Source organism: Odocoileus virginianus, chromosome 9, assembly GCF_023699985.2.
Source record: "Odocoileus virginianus isolate 20LAN1187 ecotype Illinois chromosome 9, Ovbor_1.2, whole genome shotgun sequence".
NCBI lineage: Eukaryota > Metazoa > Chordata > Mammalia > Artiodactyla > Cervidae > Odocoileus > Odocoileus virginianus.
Window position 1 is genome coordinate 36,534,658 of NC_069682.1, and position 26,848 is coordinate 36,561,505.

Below are 26,848 nucleotides of genomic sequence, written 5' to 3' on the forward strand. Positions count from 1 at the left end.
ACCATGTAACTGCAAATGGCATTATTTCATTCTTTTTTATGGCTGAGTAATATTCCATCGTGTGTGTGTGTGTGTGTGTGTGTGTGTGTGTGTGAGTGTGTGTATAAATATATGCACACATCTTTTCCATTCATCTGTCGATGGACATCTAGGTTGCTTCCATGTCCTGGCTATTGTGAATAGTGCTGTTGTGAACACTGGGGTGCATGTACCTTTCTGAGGTGTAGTTTTCTCCAGGAGTGGGATTGCTGGGTCTACAGTAGTTCTATTTTTAACTTTTTGAAGAACCTTCATCCTGCTCTCCATAGTGGCTGCCTCAGTGTACATTCCCACGAACAATGTAGGAGGGTTCCCAAGTATCAGTTTTGAAACTTAAGTTTAGATTAGTTAAAATGAAATAAAAGTAACAATTGGGTTCCCCCATCACACTAGCCAGGTTCCAAATGCTCGGTGACCAGAAGCAGCTCCTGGCCAGCACATTGGATAGTGCAGACACAGGTCAGGACATGCAGATCTCACTGCCCAGGTTAACCTGCCCTTAGATTTCATCACCCAAGTAAGATCACATCCTGATATAATACACTAGACATCCATTCCTGTGTAATCACAGGACTTTTGAGCTGAAAAGGTCTGAAGCACCACCCTCTCACCTCATAGAGGCGGGGACCACAACTGGCACAGCATCACTTGGTAAACCCAAGCCTTTGCCATGGCAGTGCACTGCTTTATTCACTCCTGGATACAAGTGAATTTGCAAATGCAAGTTTAAAACGCTACTTCGAAAAAAACAGCTGTACCAAATGGCTTCCGTTGTTCACAATATTCTTTTATTTAGGTTTCAGTCAAACGCCAGAAATTTTCTCCATATTCTTACAGTTGTTTATCTCCCTGAATTTTCTGATTATTTTCCAAATGATAGGAATGTTGAACTTGAATACCATCTCCTTCACACATTTTATTCCTCTTTTCTTTAGTATTTTACAGCAGGAATTTGTTTAGTGATTAATGATTTCTGATTTCCAATCACATCAGGACAAGGACTTCTGCATCATTTCTGTGCCGCATCTCACCCCTGAGTTTGTCCTCATCCAGAGCTTCGTGAAGGTGGTTCCCTTCAACAACTGCACCCTAGACCAGGACCTGTACATCTTCCATCGGGCGGGGTTGCTCAAGTAAGCGGATGCTCGGTGGGGCAAAAGACAGTCTATGAAGTTACAAAAGGAGAATGAAGCAGGAACTCCCTGCCATTTTCATTTAATAACTTATCTTTAAAACTGTTGTCTTGATGGAGGGCTTCATCAAGTGATTTTTACCAATCTAGGGAAAGAGTCATAGTGACAAATTACTAGTCCAGTCAGATACTAAAGCATAATCCAACTCCAAGAAAATCAAAACAATGTCATTTGACCATTTCTATGGGTAGGGCAAGGTAACACAAGAAAGAGTTCCACACAGACCCCAAGAGAGTAAAAATTGAATGTGTGTGTGTTTAAAGACATATAGATGAATGTGTATGATGGCATTTGTGTCCCAGTGGTGGGAAAAGAAAGAATGATTCTGTAAATGATGGGGTAAAACAAGAACAGAAATATTCTTCATATTCTCCAGTAAAATTAATTCCCACATGCTTGAAGAGTTCAGTGTAAATATTGCAATAGGTCCAAATTAGAAACTGTGTCTACAGTGCTAGGTTCCGGGCCAAATTGTGAGAGTACAGCAATGAGCAACCTACTGATGTGTCCCCTGTCCTCTCAAAGCTCATAAACACTCAAGTAAAAGTAACCCTGCAGCTGTGACGGGGGTACCAGCCGTGGGTCTGTGGGACCACGGAGACGTGTCACTGGAAGAATCAAGCCCGTCAGAGGAAGCCCACGAACAGTGTGAGTGCAGACTGATCCTTACCATGTCTCAGGATGGGGAAGGTCTTTTTAGAACATGCAAGAAAAAAAACCAAGATTTGTTTTTAATCTTATATACATAAGAGACATTCTAGAAAAGTCCACAGGACTTTATTAACCTTATGCGCCTTTGGGAAGCAAGACAGGGTTCTTGGGGGTGTACATGGCAATGTATTCTTTGCTTTATATCTGTGGGCTCTGTTTGATTTTTTTCATTAATAAATTTTATTTTCTAGAGCAGTTTTAGGCTCACAGCACCGTTTGTACCATTGATGAACCTATAGGGACTCACCATCATCAACCAAAGTCCACAGTTTACATGAAGGCTTGCTCATCAGTTGCACCTTCTATCAATTCAATTCAGTTCAGTCACTCTGTTGTGTCTAACTCTTTGTGACCTCATGGACAGCAGCATGCCAGGCTTCTCTGTCCATCACCAACTCCCGGAGCTTGCTCAAACTCATGTCCATCGAGTTGGTAATGCCATCCAACCATCTCATCCTCTGTCGTTCCTTTCTTCTCCTGCCTTCAATCTTTCCTGACAGAGTATTTTCCAAGTCCTTCGCATCAGGTGGCCAGATTATTGGAGCTTCAGCTTTAGTATCCGCTTTAGCATCAGCCCTTCCAATGAATATTCAGGACTGATATCCTTTAGGTTGGACTGGTTGGATCTCCGTGCAGTCCAAGGGACTCTCAAGAGTCTCCTCCAACACCACAGTTCAAAAGCATCAGTTCTTTGGCACTCAGCTTTCTTTATGGTCCAACTCTCATATCCATACATAATTATTGGAAAAACCATAGCTTTGACTAGACAGACCTTTGTTGGCAAAGTAATGTCTCTGCTTTTTAATATGCTGTCTAGGTTAGTCATAACTTTCTTCCAAGGAGCGAGCATCTTTTAATTTCATGGCTGCAGTCACCATCTGCAGTGATTTTGGAGCCCAGGAGAATAAAGTCTCACTGTTTCCATTGTTTCCCCATCTATTTGCCATGAAGTGATGGGACCAGATGCCATGACCTTCATTTTCTGAATGTTGAGTTTTAAGCCAGCTTTTCAGTCTCCTCTTTAACTTTCATCAGGAGGCTCTTCAGTTCCTCTTTAATTTCTTCCATAAGGGTGGTATCATCTGTATATCTAAGGTTATTGATATTTTTCCTGGCAATCTTGATTCCAGCTTGTGCTTCATCCGGCCCAGCATTTCACATGATGTACTTTGCACATAAGTTAAATAAGCAGAGTCACAATATACAGCCTTGACATACTCTTTTCCCAATTTGGAATCAATCCGTTGTTCCATGTCCAGTTCTAACTGTTGCTTCTTGACCTTCATACAGATTTCTCAGGAGACAGGTACGGTGGTCTGGTATTCTTCATCTTTTTAATAATTTTTCAGTTTATTGTGATCCACACAGCGAAAGGCTTTGGCATAGTCAATGAAGCAGAAGTAGATATTTTTCTGAAATTCTCTTGCTTTTTCTTTGATCCAGTGGATGTTGGAAATTTGATCTCTGGTTCCTCTGCCTTTTCTAAATCCAGCTTGAACATCTGGAAGTTCACAGTTCACATACTGTTGAAGCCTGGCTTGAAGAATTTTGAGCATTACATTGCTAGCATGTGAGATGAGTGCAATTGTGCAGTAGTTTGAACATTCTTTGGGATTGGAATGAAAACTGACCTTTTCCAGTCCCGTGGCCACTGCTGATGGGTCAGGTCAAATGTGTAATGACATGTCCTCCATTATAATTTCATATATAGTAGTTTCTAAAACTCCTGTGTACTCCACCTGTTCATCTCTCTCTCCTTCCCCACCATCTCTGTCAGCCACTGGCCTTATCACCATTTCCATAGTTTTGTTCCCTGTAGCTCAAATGGTAAAGAATCTGCCTGCAATGCAGGAGACCAGGGTTTGATCCCTGGGTTGGGAAGATCCTCTGGAGAAGGGAACGGCAATCCACTCCAGTATTCTTGCCTGGAGAATTTCATGGACAGAGAAGCCTGGTGGGCTACAGTTCGTGGGGTCACAAAGAGTTGGACAAAACTGAGCAACTAACACACACAGAGAATGTCATAGCTGGAATCATACAGTGTCTGGCCTTAATAGATTAGCCTCTTTCATTTAGTAATTAGTATCTTCAAGTTCCTCCGTGTCTTTTCATGGCTTGATAGCTCAATTCATTTTAGCCCTGAATGGTATTCCTTTGCCTGGGTGGACCACAGTTTATCCTCTCACCTACTGAAAGACCGCTTGGTTGCCTCCAAGTTTTGGCAACTATGAATAAGGCAGACTACAAAGGCAACTACAAACATTTGTGTGCAGGTTTTTGTGTGGACATAAATTTTTGACTCTTTTGGGTATGTACCAAGGAGCACAACCATAGATTATATGGTAAGAATATTGAGTTTTGTAAGAAGCGACCCCCTTGTCTTCCAAAGTCCTCCACCATTTTGCATTCCTACCTGCAATGAATGCTTCTTCACATCCTCACCGGCATTTGTCAGTGTTCTGAATTTTTGCCATTCTAATGGCTGTATTGTTGTATTTTGGTTTAATTTGCATTTCCATACTGATTTATTATGTTGAGCATCTTTTCATTTGCTGTCTGCAATCTGTGTATCAACTTTGGTGAGATGTCTGTTCATATCTTCTGCCCTTTTTAAGAGTGGGTTGTTGGTTTCTGTGTGAATTTTTTAAATTATAGGCATGCATTATGTCCATAATAGAAAATGAAGTTAGTCTTGTGTCACTGAGATTTTAAATTTTATTATGACTCAAGTAAAACTTTCATTAGAATGTTCTTTACGCTCTCTGCATTCTTGCACAGAGCATATTGGTGACATTTTCTCATGACTTCCGATGCTACTCATGAATAAACACACTGATGACAGCAGCCAGATGACATACGGTCAGGATTGGGCCTTGGGTCTGCCTGTGGGCATGACCTTGCTCTTACTTGCTTAATTATTTAATTCATAGTCATGTTCCTTTCTTATACACTTCCTTTCCTTACTATGAACACATATTTCTTTTATTAAAAATTAAGTTTAATTTTTTAAAGCAATGAGACTTTCAACATGCATCTGGAAATTAATCCTGGTGGCAGCAGGGCCCTAGTTTTTCTTCGTAACCATTTGCAATGTCAGCTTCACGTTTGCTTTGTTCTAATCACTTACATATAAAGGTGCAGATTATGTGCACCTGGGTTCTTTTCTGAAAAAGTTAAAGACTCTCAAGTGGAAATAGTTTCCATGTCCTTAGAAAATCATGATCTTTGTCACTGAGCCCTCTTTGGGAATTTTCCTTTGTTGCTCTGAGTTTCATTGACACCCCACCCACCACTGCTCACCCAGGTCTCAGTGTGTTAGTCTTGTGACTCCTTTGCACTTTTACTCTTGTTGCTGACTCCTTGCTGCTTGGAATCTGTGCTTGCGTGTAGGGAGGGATGTCCCTCAAAACCCATGTGTGTGTCACCAACAGGGGATGTCTCTTGTGGCCGTGGCAGCAGGTCATTGTTCTCTAGAGCAAACCTACATCTTTAATTCTTTAAATTCTACCTGCATTCCAGGTAGAGGAGGAAGATAGAAAGGAAGGGGAGAGGGAAGATACGGACTGGGCAGTGATGAGGGTGAACGTGAAGAGGCATGAGACGTGTGGGGGCGGAGGGCAGGAGGCAGCGGAACAGCCTTGTGGCCCTCCACTGCCCTCCACTGCCCCACTTTTTGAGCTGTGGCTTTAAATAGCTCCGTGTTCTTCCAGTTTTTGCTTCACTTCTCTTGACATCTGGGATGGATTGTTCTTGCCCTTAAGTTTGGTTGTTCTAAATTTCATGACCTTCTGTCCTCGGCTCCCACCGGATCGCCTTCCTCTTCCCTTGGGAAATTATATTTATGTCTGTCACCTGCCCTCTGGCCAGGCTGCTGAGCACAGGGACAAATCGCTCGGTTGTTAGCGGTGTCACCTCTCTGTCAACAGATTCCACGAGGGGGCCCCTCTCGTTTCATTTGTGGCTACTGGTCTTTGAGAGGACATTTCCCAGCATTTATGTTAGCTTTCATTTGGAATGTGCATAAACTGAATGCTTTTTAACACTCTTCTTCACCGAGTGATCTCAGCGGTGCCTGCTTATATAATCTGGGGGGGGGGTGTGGTATGAGGACCCCTTTTCCTTTCCTCCACTTGCCTGTCCTTCACTGTTGTGTGTGTGAAAGTCACTCAGTCATGTCTGACTCTTTGCGACCCCATGGACTGTAGTGCACCAGGCTCCTCTGTCCATGGAATTCTCCAGGCCAGAATACTGGAGTGGGTAGCCATTTCCTTCTCCAGGGGATCTTCCAGACCCAGGGATCGAACCCAGGTCTCCCACATTACAGGTGGATTTTTTACCATCTGAGCCACCATTGCATGGGCTTTTCTCTTTATTCATGACCAGAGGACACACGTTTGGACGAACCAACTGCTCATTCCATCTTCCTGCCCTTCCAAAGCATGTTTTTCTGAAATTTGCCATTTTTCTTTTAATTTGGGAGACTAGGTTTCAAACTTACTCATCCAACTGAGATATATATATATATATATATATATATATATATATGTATGTATATATTTGGTGCCAGAAATTATTTTCTGTGAATAAACATTGACCTCTAAGTTGAATCATACTACTTATTGTCAACTTTGCTCAGCAAATAAAAATGCCCATAGGAGTTGGCTTCTAAATGGTTTCTTCCCTCAGTGTTTTTGCTTTATATGCTTTTCCATGGGTGACTCACTCATGCCTGGTGGTCATCTTTTTCTAGCACATCACCATTCTACCTGTTTCAGGCCCACGTTGTCACTAAGAATGGTTTAGGGCTATCAGTCTTTCTGGTGCTTTTAACCAGCTTCCTTGAATAGAAGCCAAGAGAAACTTTATTTTGTGGTTATCATTTTGTTTTGGTTTAAACTGAAATGCTGATAGCTGTCGAATTATTTTATGTTTCTATTACATAGATCACTCCTTTGAAATGCAGAAAGATTCAAATTGCTTTTTCTTCTGGCATCTAATTCACTGGCGTCGAAAAACCACCCTATATTCTGCAAGACTGAGTGACGACATACGCATTGACTTCTACGTGTCTAAAACCATTCATTCATTGAACTTGAAGTTGAAAAATTAACTGTTAAATCTTTTTCCTTCTACTTTTATGTATGATTTTCTATTTTGTTATGCATGCAGTCTGATTAAATGCTATAAAATCTGACCTTTGAGGCCAGAATCTACCAAAAGCAGGAGAACAAAATCTCTTATGAAACAAAACTTTCCAGATCCAAGAAGGGACCAGTGGGCGAGGATGACATCATTTCTTCATGGAGAGGTGACAGTTCCTGAACATTCAAGTTCAGCAGAGGAGGGACATGTGAGGGCAGAGTGACTTGGGGAGGTGAAGGGCCACAGGGAAGGGTTAGGAAACCAGGGGGCCCCATGTAGGACCCTCTTGGGAGAACTTGCTTCTTCTGTGGCTGGAGGAAGCCCCATGGATGGGTGGACAACCATAGCTAAGCTCCTCTCTGATTCAGAGCAGCTCTAGAACCATGGGTGAGCCCTTGAGGAGAAAATGCCTAAACCGTCTTGGTGTAAGCACATGTTCACTTCTGGGGAGGTTGTGCAAGGTAACCTGCAGAACAGGTGGTGGACTGGGGGCGTGGTCTCCTTCCCGGTTCTGTGCCTGGTTGTGGGACAGAGGAAGAGACCCAGCACAGATCTGATAATGAAAGAATGATGATCCGAAACTCCTCATTCCAAACTTGTGGAGAGATACAAGTAGGAACATCTGAACTAGATTTTGGCACAAGGTGGCCATGTCAGAACCATGTTCTTATCTTTCACTTAAAAATTGCTCATGCTGTTTCTATTATTCAGTTCAGTTCAGTTCATGTCTGACTCTGCATCCTCATGAACTGCAGCATACCAGGCTTCTCTGTCCATCACCAACTCTTGGAACTTACTCAGACTCATGTCCATTGAATCGGTGATGCCATCCAACCATCTCATCCTCTGTCATTCCCTTCTCCCCCCACCTTCAATCTTTCCCAGCATCAGGGTCTTTTCAAATGAGTCAGTTCTTCGAATCAGGTTGCCAAAGTATTGGAGTTTCAACTTCAGCATCAGTCCTTCCAATGAATATTCAGGACTGATTTCCTTCAGGATGGACTGGTTGGATCTCTTTGCAGTACAAGGGACTCCCAAGAGTCTTCTCCAGCACCACAGTTCAAAAGCATCAATTCTTTGGTGCTCAGCTTTCTTTATAGTCCAACTCTCACATCCATACTTAACTACTGCAAAAACCATAGCTTTGGCTAGACACACTTTGGTGGCAAAGTAATGGCTCAGCTTTCTAATATGCTGTCTAGGTTGGTCATAACTTTTCTTCCAAGGAGCAAGTGTCTTTTAATTTTATGGCTGCAGTCACCATCTGCAGTGATTTTGGAGCCCAAGAAAATAAAGTTTGTCACTGTTTCCATTGTTTTCCCATCTATTTGCCATGAAGTGATGGGACCGGATGCCATGATTTTAGTTTTCTGAATATTGAGTTTTAAGCCAACTTTTTCACTCTCCTTTTTCACTTTCATCAAGAGCTCTTTAGTTCTTCAGTTTCTGCCATAAGGGTGGTGTCATCTGCATATCTGAAGTTATTGATATTTCTCCTGGCAATCTTGATTACAGCTTGTGCTTTATCCAGCCCCACATTTCTCATGATGTGCTCTGCATATAAGTTAAATAAGCAGGGTGATGATATACAGTCCTGACGTACTCTTTTCCCAATTTTATTATTATTCTATTGTTCAGGTGATAGCAATTGATTGGGGCTTCTCTGGTGGCTCAGTGGTAAAGAATCTGCCTGTCAGTGCAGGAGATGCAGGGGACATGGGTTTGATCCCTGGGTCAGGAAGATCCCCTGGAGAAAGAAATGGCAACCCACTCCACTGTTCTTGCCTGGAAAACTCCATGGACAGAAGAGGCTGGTGGGCTACAGTCCCCGGGGTCACAAAGAGTTGGACACAACTTAGAGACAAAGGAATTGATCATTTTTTATCAGTTAACTATATATGTAGATTGTTCTTTACAAATGTGCTGCTTTGCCCATAGAATGGAAGCGAACATTAAAACATAAGCACAAATATTCACTACAGTTGGAAGCAAAGTAGGTTAGAGTATTTTACTTTATTAGTTGTAGGAGGAGTAGCCTTGTCCTATTTGATAATAACACTAATAACCCCCTAGTGACTGGAGAGCATGTCTTGTATGAACCCTACACTGTATGCAGGGCCCAGCCTCCAGCCTAAGGTGGAGACATCACCTCCCCTTCACGTGGGTCCACGGCTCCATCCCATAGCAAGCAGGCACTCAGATGCCCTGCATACCTAGGTATGGGGTGGGCTGGAGCTCTACACTGAGTGGCCAGCCTAACACACTGTGGCACTGCCTGCCCTGGGTGCGGACAGCCACCACCTTGCTCTGATTAGAGACTCCAGGGGCACAGATTGATGCTGATCCTCCCCAGGCCCTTGTCCAGGACCCCAGCGAGGAGGGGGCAGGATCGCTCAAAGTGGGGCTTCCCCACTGATGCACCCAGTTGTCACCCTGGCAGAGGATGGAAGCCATCACAGGGCAGAGATGGGGGAGAAACCATCGTGGGAGCTGGCGAGGTGGGTACCACGTGCCAGCCAAGGCATCAAGCCCCGAACATGCTCCATTGTCCTCCTAGACTTCATGTAAAAACACGAAATCAAAGATAAAATTATTAAGAAATTTAAGACTTATGAAGCCAGCCTGGGTTCAGTGTAAGTTCTTAACTTCTTAACATACTTTATAAATTTGACAAAGAATTTGGCTTTATGTGTGAAGCAAATGTGACATAAAGCATGGTGCTGAACATTTTAAATGAAATAAATTTAAAATTTGACTTTGTGTTGTTTGGTTAATGGTTACAGTCAGTGTTGTTGTTTTCTTTTTCTTTTAACCTTATTCTTTGCACTTTTTAAATGAATGTTTTCTAGAATGAGGAGTTACTTTTTAATTAAATCCCAATGTTATATAAAAATATTTTACTGGATATTATTTTATGTAAGTGTGATCTGTTACAATCTTGTCTCCATTTGGGGGACAGGGAGAATATGTATTTTAGTACTGTAAGCTGAAAAAGAAAATGTGCCTCTTCTTACCCAGGACCATTAAAATAAGATTAGCTACCCTCTCGGACACTCCTGGTGTTGAAAAGCTCGTCAGCACCCTCATGCCGTCTAAAAGCATATTGGAGGATTTGAAGCAGTACAACGAGGCTCGCAGGGACCCTGTAAGTACCTGCTACTTCCAGATTGGCTTCCTTTCCCCATGCTTTCGTACCGTTATGAGCCGTGTAGGTTCCATCCCGAAGTTTTCTCGGGCCTTGTTAGAGAATTGGGTGGTGGGGAGCAACAGAGGTGGGGTTAGGAGAAGGGAGGGAGAAAAAAAGAACAAGGAAACTGAGGTTTAAAGAAGTTTGGGGCTGTTTTTCTCACTAGTGGCCCCATGGGGGCTGACCAGATATGCCCTAAATCCTTATCTCAGGCATAGAAAATTTGAACTTGATCTAGGCAACATGTAAGAAAATGAGACCCCAGTGCTTGGAATAGGCACATCTGAGTCCGGTTAGAGGATCCCTGGGTCCCTGGTGCCCATCCCAGCAGCACCCATTTCACCCTCTGGATGATGGGTTGGTCCATACCCTTTTGTTGAGCTGGCTGCATCCTCAAGGATCAGATTGGCTGGGAAGATCCTGTGTGACAAATTTGGGGCTCTCTTTATGCTACAGTAAGTACATTATACATTTGGCATAACAAAGGACAAGCTAGCAGTGGTTCTTACGTCATCGCTGCCTTCTTAAGAACCATGCCAGTTACCTTCCTCCAGATGTGGAAGAATGCATGTGGTTAGGAAAAGGCTTCATTACTGTTTTGATGAATTTTATTTAAAACAAATTTCACTGAAGCATAACCAATAAAAAAAAGTTTGATGGATTTCACAATTTGAACACGCCAATTTGAATAAGCAGAAAACAGACTAACCCCAGCCCACCAGAAGTCCCTTTCAAGTTCTTGTTTAGTGACTCCCCCTTCCCCCCAGGTTAGTACTACCTTCACTTCTTAAATACCTGGCTTTTGAGCTTTATTTAAAGGGATCGGACAATATGTTTTCTGACACCAAGCATCTTTTGCTCAGCCACGACTGTAAGGTTCATCCACAGTGTGGTGTACAAAGTACTTCATTATTTGAACATACCCCAGTTTATTCATTCCACCTCTCAGGTCATCTGGCGAGTTCCCAGTTATGGGCTCTTTTGAATAAACCATTCAGTCAATCTAAAACTCATCAAGAGGGAGGCAACAAACACAAACATGGTGAGAGTTTTAATAAATATAAAGGCCTTGAATTAAAACTTCCCTTCAGCACATGTTTTTCTGTTTTGGTTTGTCTTGGTCTCTTTTGGTTTTGGTTTATATATTTTTTTTGTTCCTTCCCTCTTGGCTGGCTGACAGAGTATGACGTAGTGGTCCAGTTCTTAAAGCGGTTCCAAGGAACTCTAGGGGTCCACAAGACATTCAAGGAGTCTGTGAGGTTAAAACTCTCCTCCTAAGAAGAGTAAGAAATTATTTTCCTTTTCTGCCGAATTGATGTTCGCTCTGATGATGCAAAAGCAGTGGTGGGAAAAACCTCAGGGACCTCGATGTGGCTCGGGGGTGGGGCAGCAAACTTGCCAGTGGTCACCGAGATTGCTCTCACAGCAGCAACAGGAACAGAAAGCCCATGATGGGAGGTCACTGTGCACCAGCAGAAAGGCTAAATCTAAGAAGAGGGACAACGCTCGGTGCTGGCAAGGATGCTGGGAAATTGGGTCACTCTTCTGTCGCTGGTGGGGATGCCATTGAATAGTGCTCAGCTGTAGCAAACGATGTACTGTATTTTTGTTCGTTTAAGTATAGTTGAGTTATAATGTTATATTGGTTTCAGGTGTACCACAGAGTGATTCAGGTAAATATATGTATATCTATACAGTAAGTCCTTGTTGTTTATCTGTTTTATATATAGTAATGTGTATCAGTTGAGCTTCCCCAGTGGATTGGTGGTAAAGAATTCTCCTGCAGTGCAGGAGCCGAAGCAGATGTGGGTTCATTCCCTAGGTCATGAAGATCCCCTGGAGGAGGAAATGCAACCCACTCCGGTATGCCTGCCTGAAAAAAATCCCACAGACGGTGGAGCCTGGTGGGCTACAATCCTTAGGATTGCAAAGAATAGGACATGACTGAGTGACTGAGCCAGCCAGTCAGTATATCAGTTAATTTCAAGCTCCTAACTTATCTCTCCCATCTCCCCTTTCTCCTTTGGTAACTGTGGTGGTTTTCCATGTCTGTGAGTCTGCTTCTGTTTTGTAAATAAGCTCATTTGTATCATTTTTTGTTAGATTCCACAAATAAGTGATATTATATGAGATTTTTTTTTTCTGTCTGATTTACTTCACTTAATAAGATCATCTCTGGTGGTTCATCCATGTTTCTGCAAATGGCAAATTTCATTCTTCTTTACAGATGAGTAACATTCCATTGTATATAAGTATCACATCTTATTTCTCTGTTCCTCTGTTGATGGACATTTATGTTGCTTCCATGTCATGGCTATTGTCAATAATGCTGCAGTGAACATTGGGGTGCATGTCTCTCTTCAAATCAGGGTTTTCATCTTTTACAGATACATACTCAGAAGTGGAATTGCTGGATGATATGGTTATTCTATTTTTAGTTTTTTAAGGACCTCTGTACTGTTGAGGGATGCACTGTTGATTCATGCATCAACTTGGGTGAATTTCCAGTGTGTGTGTGTGTGTGTGTGTGTATGTGTGTGTGTGTGTGTGTATGTGTGTGTGTGTGTGTGTGTGTGTGTGTGATCGGTTGCTCAGTCATGTGCAACTCTTTGCGGCCCCATGGACTGTCACCCACCAGGCTCCTCTGCCCATGGAGTTTTCCAGGCAAGAATATTGGAGTAGGGTGCCATTTCCTATTCCAGGGGATCCTCCCAACCCAGGGATCCAACCCATGTCTCTTCCATCTCCTGCATTGGCAAGTGAATTCTTTACCACTAGAAAATGTTTAGAGAATTATGCTAAATGGAAAAATAAGCCAGTCCCTAGAGGTTATATACTGTATGATTTTGCTTGTATGACATTTTGTAAATGATAACACTTTAGAGCTGGAGAACAGATCACTTGTTAAGGATGGGAGCGGGGCAGAGGGCAGACAGGTGTGGTACAATAGGCAAGCCAAGAGATCCTTGTGTTGGACTGTCTAGTATCTTGACTGCAATGGTGGGCACATGAACCCACTCAGAGGCCAAAACTACATAGACCTGAACACACACACACACACACACACACACACACACATACACACACACACAATCACATCAGTGTGCTTTCCCTGCCTGTCACATCATGCTAGTGTTCTGCAGAAGGTTGCCATTATAGGATCCAGGGCAAAATGTACAAGGAATCTCTCTGTATTGTTTTTTATAACTGCTGGTGAATCTGCAGCTATCTCCATAGACATTTTAATTAAAATTCAGAAAAAAAAATGCGAGCCAGTTTTCCTTGAAGCTGTAAACATTATTAACTTACTAAGCCTCAGTCCTTGAGTATATGTATTTGCCATATTTTGTGTAGCAAAATGAGATTTGCCCATACTGCTCTTGGGCCACAGACTGAAGCACGATGGTGGTTTGAAGAAAAATGATTCTGAGGTTGTTTGAATTGCAGCACTGCTGTCACAGAGCAGCTGGCAGACAAAATATGGTTATTTAGTCCTGGGGAGCTGGCAGACTTTTTCTTCAAAGTGAACAAGGTGAGAGGGTCACTCCACGAAGACAACTGACAGCATGTATCCTCTATGATGAAGTCCAAGCTTTCAAGAAAAACTTAGACTTTTAGAAAATCAGTATCTGCCATCATAAGCTTGACAGCTCCCCAAAAACTTAAAAACAGGTTTTCTGATGAAGCTGATGGTGATATTACCAAATGCAGTGTTTTGATATTTTGTGATTAAAAATAGGTCAGCATTTGGGAAATCTACATAAGCTTGGCGAACCAATATTTTCCAGGTAGACAGGCCATGATATTACAAAATCATGCAGAGGTAAAAGATTCAAAGTGAAGAAGAGACCAGTGAATTTCAATGTAGTAGGACATTCACTGATAGGTTTCAGATCCAGACTGCAGCAAATCTTTAATACAATACTTAAGACCTGTTACTTTTTGGTGGAGCATCAAAGAAGAATATCCATGATTATCTGAAAAGATTGTTTAAATACATCTCCTTTTTCCAACTACTGTCCTTATGAAGACAGATTTTTTTGGTATTCATTTCAACCAAACTAATATATTACAACAGATTGAATACAGAAGCAGATGTGAGAATCCAGCTGTCTTCCATTAAGCCACGCATTCGAGATCTGCAAAAATAGGAAACAATGCTATTCTTTTCTTTAAATCTGTCAGTTCAGTTCAGTCACTCAGTTGTGTCCAACTCTTTGCAACCCCATGGACTGCAGCACCCCAGGCTTCCCTGTCCATCACCAACTCCCAGAGCTTACTCAGACTTATGTCCATTGAGTTGGTGATGCCATCCAACCATCTCATCCTCTGTCATCCCCTTCTCCTCCTGCCTTCAGTCTTTCCCAGCATCAGGGTCTTTTCCAATGAGTCAGTTCTTTGCATCGGGTGGCCAAAGTATTGGAGTTTCAGCTTCAACATCAGTCCTTCCAATGAATATTCAGGGTTGATTTCCATTAATATGAACTGGTTTGTTCACCTTGTAGTCCAAGGGACTCTCAAGAGTCTTCTCTAGCACCACAGTTCAAAAGCATCAATTCTTCAGCACTCAGCTTTCTTTATGGTCCAACTCTCACACCCATACACGACTACTGGAAAAACCATAACTTTGACTAGATGGACCTTTGTCAGCAAAGTAATGTCTCTGCTTTTTAATATGATGTCTAGGTCAGTCATAGCTTTTCTTCCAAGGAGCAAGCGTCTTTTAATTTCATGGCTGTAGTCACCATCTGCAGTGATTTTGGAGCCTGAGAAAATAAAGTCTCTCACTGTTTCCATTGTTTCCCCATCTATTTGCCGTGAAGTGATGGGACTGGATGCCATGATCTTCGTTTTCTGAATGTTGAGTTTTAAGCCAGATTTTTCACTTTCCTCTTTCACGTTCATCAAGAGGCTCTTTAGTTCTTCTTCACTTTCTGCCATAAAGGTGGTGTCATCTAAATATTTCTCTAAATATTTTTGTCAAATTAAAAAATTTGCTTTAACAAATAAATTCAACAAAAATTCATAGAAGAATCCAGAATTTTCTTAATTTTAATTTCTAATACAGAAAGTAGTAGCAGACATCGCAGACATGAACCAAAGCTCTTTGGCGTCCTCAGGACACAGGGCTCCTGGGCTGACAGTGAGAACCACTGATGTGCTAAAGAAAACAGTTGTTGTTCAGTCACTAAGTCATGTCCGACTTTCTGTGACCCTAGGGACTGTAGCCTGCCAAGCTCCTCTGTCTATGAGATTATCCTGGCAGGAATACAGATTCCCAGTCAAAAGCACATGGTTGGAATCAATAGATCTATTCCATCGTAGTTGGAGATCTTGTCAAGGTGGACTCCCAAGCCTTGTTTTCTCATAAATGAAGTAGAGACAAAATGGTAATATTTACCTCATAGGGTTGAAGTGAGGGTTAAATGCAATCAAGGAGGGCATTGTACATATTACTTGGCCCAGAAGGTGATAGGATGGTGGCTTTATCATTGTTGTTCTATGATCACGGTTGAAACCCTTTAAGGACAGCTTACAGAAACATTAGCAGCAATATTTTGAAAGGTCCTAAAGCATCTTCTTCTCTTTCCAGGATGGAACACCACTTCAGGTATTTGTAGCTGAAGTTGCAGAACAGGTAGTCGGCATTGCAGTGATCAGAAATGAAATGGTAAGCTGGGAAGTGGATATGACTTCCCTTTACTGCGCCTTTTCCTCTCCTGAATCAACGCACGATGTCCCTTTTCTAAGTTTCATTTTTACTTATTTACTGCGAATGTCTCCTTTTTCCCGAAGGCTATAGATCTGCTTGCATCCCACTTGGCAGCCACTTTTTTTTTTTCAGTCAAAATGTTTAAAATGTTACAAAGAATACATGAAAACATTCACATTCTAAAAATGCAAATAACGTCCCAACACCAAAAAAAAGTCCCAGCTCTCTCCCCAAAGAATTACTCTATTGAGAATTATGCATTTATCCTTTCCAACATCCTTTCTTGCACTTAATAACATGCATCGTGTGTGTTTGTTGTTAAGTGGACATCTAATTTTATTTTGTCCCAATGCACAGCCAATTATTCCAAAGTATTTATTACTGAGCAGTCCATTCTTTCCCTGCTGATTTAAAAATGCTGTCTTTATGTTATTAAATTTCCATGTGTCTGTGTCTATTTTTACTCTCTATTCCATTCCATAGATTTATTTGTTAATAGCTATTGCGTTATCATGTGTTTTGGTATCTGGTACGGAAGTCTTCTCTTATTTGTTTTCTTTACCTAAAATTTCTTGGTTTTACTTGACTGTTTTCTTTTCCAGATAAACCTTGTAGCACTTACTATGAATTTATTCGTGCCTATGTAGATTTTACAGAACAATTTAGGCAGAACTGATAAATATAATACTGAGACTTCCTACCTGGGAACATAGCTTCTGGAAGATATCAAGGAACTTCTCTCCTTTTTCTAGTTCACTAAAAGTTTTTATTGTGCATGCATATTGAATTTTATTAAATGTGTTTTGGCATTTATTGATATGCTCATGTGACTTTATTTCTTCAATGTATTCAAACTATCCTTGTTCTTAGATTCTTTTGATTCAATATGTCCTTAAGAATTTTTGGAGAGAGGGTGGAAGAGGGGTGGGTCTCTGAGTCCACACACATACAAGCTTTCATCTGTCCTTACACCTGAGTTCAGCTGTGTATAGAATTCCTATGCAAATGATTTCTCATCAGAGTGTTGGTTTTACTCTCATCATCTTCTAGTAGCCAATGTCCCAGGTAAAATACAATCTGATGTAAATAAATGTATGTTTGTTTGCTTTCTCTCTTGAGAATTCCCTTTTCCTTTTTATTCCTGAAATTCTTGTAAAGTATCTTATGTCTCTTTTGAGCTTGTGAACCTCTTTCTTCCATGATTTCATTAATTATTTCTTCTCTTTCATTTTCAGTATTCTCCTTGTCTTAAATTCCTTTTTAAGTGGAATTGACCCTTCGCTGTCTCATATCTTTCTTCCTGTACTTTTTAATCTCTTGTACTTGTTACTCTTCATTCTAGGAGATTTCCTTGATTTTTGTCTTCCAGATTCCTAATGCACTGTTCAGCCATGTCTATTCAGAACTTCTACTGGAATTTTAAGTTCAGAGTTCATGTATTTAACTTCCAAGTCCCTTCCTTATTCTCTTATTGTTCCTTTATTTTTTGTAGCAGCTTGTTTTTTATATTTTATGTGAGATCCTTTTTGGTATCTCTGAGAACATTTGGTAGAATTTTCTTTTTTAATTATCTTCTGTTTGCTGGATAACCTCTGTTTCCTCTGGAGTGAGTGGTATATTTCTCTATCTGATCTTTTGCATTTCTCAGTTTACCTGAAAAGTCTGTCCATGTCATGAATGAGAGATTAAATGATCAGTGCGAATGGCTGGCATGGTCTCCTTGACGGTGTGTTTATCTGCTTCTCCATGACATTGATCTGGCCACTGGGAGGCTGCCTACAAGCTGGGACTCAAGGCTCTCTAGGTTGTTAGCACAGCTGTGAGGAACAAATTCCAAAGCTCTGAGCCATCCTCCAGAAGTAAGCCATCAAAGCAGGTGACTTTCAGGAAACTTAAGCTTTTAGCTTTTCAAAAATTAACAATGAAAATGAGATTAGTAAGTAATAGGAGAAAATAACTCATCTCTTTTTTCTTTCATTGGGCATTTCGCTCAGAGAAGCCCTGGGTCTGGTGCACAGGGCAGTGTGTTTCCTCATAGCAAAGCCCTAGAAACAAGTTAGATGTCCATCCAGAGGGGATCAGCTAAATAGACACTCCTCTGGCCACATGCTGGAACATGATAATGCAGGAGAGAATCATTAGCTCACGCTCCAGGTCTCTCCAGGGAAACTTCTTGAAGATCGACCTAAGCATGACCATCAGAGCAGTTCTTTGCTGAGATGGCTGTTGTGAGCTGATAAAGGGCGTCCGGGCAGCATCCACTGCAGGACTGAGTCCCTGTTTTCACAACTCAAAACCTCACTGTGGTAAACATCCTTGTGTGTATATCTTTGGGCATGTGTATTCAACTCTTCTCCCCGAGGATGAATGCCATTTAGAGTGGATGCTGGGGTAGATCTCTTCCTAGTCCCACCAGGTGTAGTTCAGTCTCTACCCTGGCTCCTTAGGAAGAGAAGGGAAAGGCATGCCCTTAAAGTTATTTTTAAATGATGTTTCTTAGAGGATGCATGCCATTTGTTTAAAACCCTCTTAGGTGTCCTTTCTCACCTCTTTTTTTTTTTTTTTAGGATATAGAGTATATCCGATCTCACTATAACATTGAAGATTTCATCTACTTCAATCACCACCAGCGTGAAGAGCACGGACACCTGTATCACTTTGTCCTGAATCCCATTTTCCGGCACTACACCAAGTTTTTTCTCAAGGAGATCCTCCGTTTAGGATACAAATCTTGTCTCTACTACCCTGTTTACCCACAAGTCAAGGAAAGCAAGGTAAAAGAGTGTCCTCAGTCACTTCTCCTGCAGATAAGCGTCCACGGTGTCATTCGTGTTGTGTGCCAATATTTTATTTCTTCCTCATTCCATGGATTTTGACTATATATGTATATATATATATGACACATGCATCATATATATACACATATGATACATATATATATACACATGTGATACATGTATATATGATACATGTATATTTGACTATATATGGATTTTGACTCTGAATTTCAAATGATCATACTGAATTTGGTCCTTTTCACACACTCTAGGGAAAACCCAGAAGGCTTTGAATTTCTGAAACCATCACAACCCATACAATTAATAGAACAATTTGTTTGCTTTTCCATATCAACCAAACAGAGATGGCAAGCTATGGAAAAGTGTCCTAAGGGACGTAAGAATCAAATTATCTCTCACATACATTAGTGAATGCTGAAATGTCCCATGATGTTCTTCAGGCAAAGAACATTCCAGTAGTGAACTCATAGGATAAATCAGTTCAATCTTGAATACTGGTATGCTATCATGACATTCCAAACTAGTTCTATAACATCCCGTAAAAGTGATGGATGAAAAGTAAAGATAAGTGATACTGATGCAACCTTTATGTAGTGAAACACCTCTATGTCTGCATAGCATTTGTTATGTGTATACACGGAAGCTCTTGCTTCTGTTCATCCTGCTTCAGTCTCCTTCATTGCATTTCTCACTAGCTCGCATTCTGTATTGTTCCGTGAAGCTGGAGCTTTTTGTCCTGTTCAGAGCTCGACCTCCAGTGCCTAGAAGAGTCCAACCTGTGCTCACACACACACTCACTGTCCTGTTTGCTCGAAGGCAAAGGCTTCTCAGAGCTGGACTCCCAGGCCATTCTTTCCTGCGAGATGGTCCCTCTGCCACTGAGAGTGTCAAGATAGATTTGAGGGCTGTTGGGAGCTGAACCCCCAGACTAGGTTGAAATTGTCCCATAATCTGTTTGTGGCTCTGCCTGGATTCTGACACTGTCACTTTTCTTCTTAATTACCACAATGAGCTAAGTGGATTTTTTAAAATGCTCTGAATTATTCAACTGAAAACAATCTAAGGTACATGGGTACATGCACATAACAGTAATTTTTACCAATGTATCTTATTTGACAAATGCCTTTTGGAAGAACAGAAGAAACGGGGAAGAAAGAAGGAAAAACATGGGAAAGATTGGTAGCAAATGGAGAATAGGCTCAAAAGATGATTTTTTTTTCTGATTAAAACACAGCACAACAGTAACATGAATGCCCCAGATTTGAACTCATGAAATGGGAAGTGTAACAGCTTTGCCTGAAAAGCATGGCCCTGTGCAATTGCTTTGCACTTCCCATTTGGCCAAGTGCCAGCTTGGTGACCTTCAGGATGTGACATTAAATTCTCAATTTTTATTCATAGTGGTGTCTGCATGTGCCAGGTTGGTGAGTCTTTTTGCGTCCATCCTAAAAAAGTGGTACCTTGAACTGAACTCAATGGGTGTTCACATATTCCCCTCGTGGTGTAGAATTAGCACCATCTTATGCACTATTGTGTATATAACATAAAAACACACTTGGAAACAGATTTCCTCTCTGTTTACACCTCTGGTTGATTTATACACATCCATTTAAACAAGTGCAAGAAGCAATTCCAAATAGTGCAAATGAGACTCTCCAAATTCTGCTATAAATCCCCAGTCGACAGCAATAAAAGTGAACTCTTGACTGACACAACGAAGACAATTTTCTCCACAATCTCCTGCCAGAACATGCGCTGAGAACTTGTCCAGGCTTAAAAACAGAGCTTTGGCTAGAGACCCCAAGGTTCTTCTTTTCAGCGTGTAATATCAGGAGGTGAAGTTCAATGGTGAAGGATTTTAAAAAATCCCTTCTAGAAGCTCTTAAGTTGGGTAACATTAATATCTAAAGCATCCACCTAAAGCATGATTTACTGTAGCCCATTTCAGTAAGCGTAAATCCAGCTCATAATTTAGGATGAATATAAATCAAAATAATCTAATCCAGCCCCTACCTCACCCCCACCTCTCCAGTTTCATCCTTTGATTTTAAAACACTCATTTGATCCAGAAAGGTCCAGTTGAAGTAGCAGTGACTTTCACAAACATGAGGTTGTTCGCATCCCTGCCCTGTTGCCCCTCAGATGACATTTTTTTAATCTACATGCCTTCTTAAGGCAGTTTGTGCCAAAGACACAAAGGTTACCAGGATGCAGATAACACAGCTTATTAATGGGGTCAAATCAAGCTGATTCATGATCACTGTGGAGAATATCCTCCTGGGGAAAATACTTGCGCTGAAAAATCCCATAAACCAAACCACTTGTTTATCTGTCATTCCCACAGAGATAGTAATGCAATTACTCCCATAATTATCTTCATTAGTGTCAGGCATTATCTACAATTCATTCCTCTGCTCGAAGAGTATGTTTGTTTATTTGCCGATCTCCCCCTTTCCCCCCCACCCGCCCTCCAGTTGTCGAGTCTGGCATCTGTGCGCTCGGGCTCCCACGCCCTCCCGGCTAAAATAGAGGTTGCTGTCTCCCAGGTCCAGAGCCCCAAGGCTCACTCGCTGACGTCCGCCCTCCACTACTTGGTTCCCGTGCGGCCCCGACGACAGATTGTCTATCCCCTGGAAAAGCTTGGCATCAACGCTCCATCAAAGGAGGTCTCCAAGGACACGGTGGGTAGCCGGCGGCAGCAGGCGGGGCCCGGTGCCTGCACGGCGGGGCGTGGCAGATGGGGCGGCGCTGGAACGGGGGCCTGGGGCGGCTCCTTCATCCCCGAGCCCAGGCTCCCCGCGGCCCCTGCCCTCGGGTGGTGCCTCCGCGGAGAGCACGGAGCAGGGCGCCGAGGGGTCCTTGTGACGCGCCCCCTGCATCTCAGGACCAATGGGGCTGGCGTCAGCCTCCCAGCATCGTTGTGGGCTTTGCCGCCTTGCTGCAAAGCACACGCCCCTTCCCTCAAGCTTTCGTTGCACGATTTGAGAACCGGTATCTGGGAGCATTAGGACGTCGGGGCTGAGTCTGAGCTGGGTTTTGTTCACTCTTCCGTGGGCAGTCAGCGCTGCCCTGGGGGGCGGCGGTGTGTGGGGTGGGAGCGCCGGGGAGGGGGCGGGGGACGTTAAAATGACAGCCCTGGGCCGCCCTTACCAGCAGAACAAGAGAAGGAACCACACAGAGCCTAGATTTTGCTTTCAAGTGGAAGTGTACGTGTAAACAGCCACACACACAGGGCCAGCCATGTTCAGGAACTTGGCTGTGAGCCTGTTCTGTTTGTGCACACTTCCGCATCAATGAGAAAGACAGCCCTCAGTGGGCTGACGTTTGTTCTCTGTGAGAGAGAAAAAGAGTGCAAAGCTTAAATTCTCCAAACCTTTAGCCAAGGAGCTGGTCATCAGAGCTGCATGTGGTGCTCAGACCAACTGGAGAGAAGCCTGGTGCTGCCCAAAGTCGTCACCACACTGTCCCCGGCTCCTGCTTTACTTGCTGGGGGTGGGGGGGGGGTGCTCCACCAAGACCCATCTTCGAGGCAACTGCCGACTGTGACCCAGGTTGCTGTAAGTCCTACATTTATCTCTAAATTATAAAATTAAACAGAAATTTTTAATTTATTTTCTGATAAGTTCTAACTTTGTCTATGAGTAGAGACTGAAAACAAAGCAATCCTCTTTGCCCTCTCCCAGTCTTCATCACGGAAAACGTGAGGCATCCACAAGAAGCAGAGCGAATCCTGTGATAGAAAAGAGATTCCCCCGACCAAACCAAGAGACTTTAATCTTCTTTTTTTAGTGTACAATCCCTCATAGACTGGTAGTTTTATGAAGCATGATTTCCTGAAAGAAGGAGGTTAAAAACAGAGGCCAAATTCAAGTCTTATTATTTTCTTACTAGATTTCACAGACCCTGAATTACTCTGTCTTGCTCTAGAGGGCTTCCCAGGTGGCACAGTGGTAAAGAATCCACCTGCCAATGCCGGAGATGTGGGTTCAGTCCCTAGGTTGGGAGGATCCCCTGGAGGAGGAAATTGCCATTCACTCCAGTATTCTTAACTGGGACATTCCATGGACTGAAGAGCCTGGCGGCCTACAGTCCACGGGGTCAGAAAGAGTCAGACAGGACTGAGCACACAGGCAACCTTGCTCTAAAAGCTTCTGAAGAAAGATGGGCCCCCGTCTCAGCCCACTTGATGAGCTTCACTGAAAGTCCCAGATCCTCCGCCCTCAGCTGCAGCAAGTTTCAGCTCTTGGCCAGTTTTGCATCTACTGTGTCCCCACCCAATATCCCCTCCTCCTTTATCATTTTGCAGCAGGTACATAGCACTTCACCCAGGACCACAGGTGTGTTGTTAGGTAGCAGGGCCCCAGCATCACATCTAAAAAGGAAAGGGCTCAAGCCCATCTGCAGGACCACCAGCTCAGCCACCAGGTAGCCTGTAGGGGTGGGGAGACCAGGGGAAAGGACTTTCGTAATGAGATCCAGGAGAGTGTGTTGGGGTCAGGGAGGGTGGCTTCATCTCTACCCATCACTGAAACATGGCTTGTCTGACGTCATGTGATCCCAGGAGAAGGGCCCACAGGCGCAAGGTACAGACATGCTTTTGTGTGAGAGGTGCTGCCTATATGCACCCACTGCTGAGATGCACTAGAGTTTGGGTAGACCACACAGTTGGGCCAGGAGAAGCCCCCAGACATCAGTGGCAGCCCATGGCCCCAGTGCCTTCAGCTGGTCACTGGGGGGCACGAGTGTGCGGCTGGAGGGACAGGGAACAGTTCAGGGCTGCTGACTTGGTGTCGAGAGCAGCATTCCTGAACCTCCATCATCTCCCACCCCTGGGAATCTCCAGAACTGGATGACTTTGAGGTGAGCTGGACTCCGGGTGGGGAAAAAAGCCAAAGAAAACATTCTGTTTCATTAACAACAACCCTACCATAGCTTTCCAGATTTCTACGAGTTGAAATCCTTGCTCACATTTAATAAGCTTTTCTGTGGTTATCTCTGTGTGTGCTGCCCCCCCCGCCCCCCCCCCCCCCCCCCCGCCCTAGAGCCTTGGCTTATTTCAAAACGCAGCACAGGATGGATTTTTGAATTCCTACTCCAGAAAGTCAGCCATGGTGTGGCTGGTGCTCGGTATCTGCTGCTTTGTGCTGTATGGTTTACTGCATTGGTGAATTCTGATTTTTTTTTCTTTTTTTAAAAAAAATTATTTATCTTTAATTGAAAGATAATTGCTTTACAGTGTTGTTTTGGTTTCTGCCAAACATCAAGATGAATCAGCCATAGGTATACAGTGAATTCTGATTTTTTAAAGAAGTACTTTACTGCTGCTTGCTGCTGTACTCATTCTCAAGAAGGCTTTAGTAAAGACCTAGATTTAGTCAAAATGTAGAAGTCTTGAAGTACAACCAAAGGATTATTGAGAGCATCATCCACATGGAATGAGCTTGGATGCTCAAACATTAAAATGCTATTATGTCACATTACTTTAAATTTTAAAAAGGTTGTAGGTGGGTTTAATGTTTTAGGCTGTTTATCTGAGACAAGGTGAGCCAGATGGAAACTTTTCAGAAGGAATTTCTTTTTTAAGATGATTTTGTTTATTTTTGGCTGTGCGGGGTCTTTGTTACTGCACGGGGGCTTCTCTTTGCAGTGACTTCTCTTGTTGCAGAGCACGGGCTCTGGAGCACAGGCTCAGTAGTTGTGGTGTTCGGGTCTAGGTGCTTCTCAGCATGTGGGATCTTCCCAGACCAGGGATCGAACCTGAATCTCCTGCATTGGCAGGCAGATTCTTTACCATTGAACCGCCAGAAGGAAGCCCCTAAAAGGAATGTCTACAGGGTCCTAAGCACACTGATTTCTTAGCAGAGCAAATAGTATTGCAGCTGCTGAAGTTGACGGATTGTCTGACTAAACGAATCCCTTTCTGTCCCTTTAAGTTTTACACTCCCCTGTGTGCCTGGAGCTTCATTTGGGACTCAGCTCCCTCACAGAGGTTTCTCTCTCTGGGCACTGGCCTCTCATACATTTTATCCCATTTAAGCCATCTCAGACTGACCATCCATTCCCTAGCTTTCACCTGGCAAGCCAGTCTTCAAGGGAACAGATCACCCCAGGCATGAGTAATGGGATAGAAAGCGTTTCATCTCGGTGGGTTGCCAATTTGACGCTGGCACAAGCCAGCAGTGATTGAAATTCATCATCGCATGGCAGAGAAACACGCCCCCTCCCACCCCGAGGCCAGGATGCTGCTGTCTGGTCTAGATGAATCATGTCCCTTCCACCAAACCTGCCCTGTAGTTCGTATCAATTGACAGCCTACTCATGTCAGGTCACAGGAAGGGACCTGGAAAATGCGTGAATGATTTTCATCACACATCACAGGGCTGGGCCCAGAAGATTCATCATGTTGCCAGTCAACCAGTAGATTCATGGATAAAGGGAGGCTTTTTCCTGACCATAATCCACATGGCGTGGACCGAGAAGACTCGCTTCTCATCTTGAATGGGCTGTCTCGTCGGCCTGTGCATTTGCGTTCTGAGAATTGTTCTGATGGGAATTTTTAATGAAATGAATCAGTGTGGCCCACTTGCATGAGAACCATGATCAGGGAAATACTCAAAATTTGGTTGAATGGATGACTATATTAATTACAAACTATGGAGCAGTTTGACTTACTCTGGGGTGATTCTCTGTGCAAGCTGACTTGCTTTCCTTCCTGCCTCCCACTTAGGGATTCAGAGATGACCATGACAGGGTCCCTGCCCTCAGGGAGCTTATGGTCTAGTGTCAGTATTGGGACACTTCGTGGGACTGCTTTATGCTCGTGCTCATCAGTCGTGTCTGACTCTTTGCAAGCCCATGCCAGGCTCCTCTGTCCATGAGGATTCTCCAGGCAAAAATACGGGAGTGGGTTGCCATGCCCTCCTTCAGGGGATCTTCTTGGGGTTGGTTAAACCAGGGATGGGGGAGGATGCACCGGCCCCAGGGAGCAAGAGAAGAACAGCCCTGCTGGGGTTGGACCTGTTCTGTGGAATCCCTTGGGAGGGGCAGATGTGTCTGAGGCATGCTTTCCTTTCCAAGACTGGCGTTTTAAATGACTCTTACTTGTGATAATAAACACCAGAAAATCTGCTTTGAACTTAAAAAGCTCCTCCCTTTGCTTCAGTACCAGGAGATGCTCCTTGTCATTCACTTCAATCACTTTGGTTCTCTGTGTTGATTTAGAGTATTCTAAATGAATGAGAGTGTCAATCCATCTCTCCTTTTTTTTTTTTCTTCCCTAAAACTTTTTGGACCAGATCAATCCATCATCTTTCATATAACAGAACCATCTCAGGAATCAGATGTTTAGAGTGATCAGTGCTTGTGTGTGTGTGTGTGTGTGTGTGTGTGTGTGTGTGTATGTGGTTGTTTATTCATGACGGTCAGTTTAAATCTGGACTAACGAATTCTTTGAGGCCCCCGTTTTCCCTTTGTCCTCCTACAAAGTAAGAACGACGGTTTGTTTAACCCCCCTTCTCAGAGCTAAGTGCTGGCCCGCCTTTCCTGGTGTGTGAGCTCTCAGGAAGATGTCCGCTCTGGCATTCGGTTACCCTTTGAATCGCCCCTTTCATCTGGCTGCTCTTCCCCAGTTCAGCTGTAATTACCATCTGATGGACTGCTGCTGGATACTGTTTCCCTTGCGCATCTGCTGCCCTAGGAAATTGCATTATTCTCCCAGCACCTGCTAGATTTTCCCAGCTTAATTGTTTCCCCAACCCTTCCTTAAACTTGGAAACTTTCACTGCCTGCATTAGGCTTCTCTTGGTTGTACTTGTGCACGCGCGTGTCTGTGTGTGTGTGTGTGTGTGTGTGTGTGTGCATGTGTGTGTTTAAATTGACCCTTTAGTATCTTGTTGTTTCTAAAAATGCAAACCCATATTTTTCAGCATCATACATGCACTGATCATTATTAATGGGACCATTGTGATATTCTCCTGAAATGAAATTAACCCACTTTAAATTATCGCTGTGAATCCAGTTTGCTTTTTCAAGCCACTTCTCAGCCATTTCCTACAGTTACCCAACC

General features: G+C 43.1%; 1 protein-coding gene across 7 annotated transcripts in view; it reads left to right on the forward strand.

Annotated features, from left to right (window-relative positions):
- The window catches only part of CFAP61 (cilia and flagella associated protein 61), a 238,393-nt gene that overhangs the window by 81,434 nt on the left and 130,111 nt on the right, over positions 1-26,848 (forward strand). For all 7 annotated transcript variants that reach the window (XM_070472210.1, XM_070472212.1, XM_020878437.2 and 4 more), the window contains exons 13-17: positions 1,033-1,172; positions 10,104-10,230; positions 15,866-15,943; positions 18,553-18,759; positions 21,330-21,464. In XM_070472210.1, the coding sequence (XP_070328311.1) occupies positions 1,033-1,172; positions 10,104-10,230; positions 15,866-15,943; positions 18,553-18,759; positions 21,330-21,464 (687 nt within the window). The remainder of the gene's footprint in view (positions 1-1,032; positions 1,173-10,103; positions 10,231-15,865; positions 15,944-18,552; positions 18,760-21,329; positions 21,465-26,848) is intronic.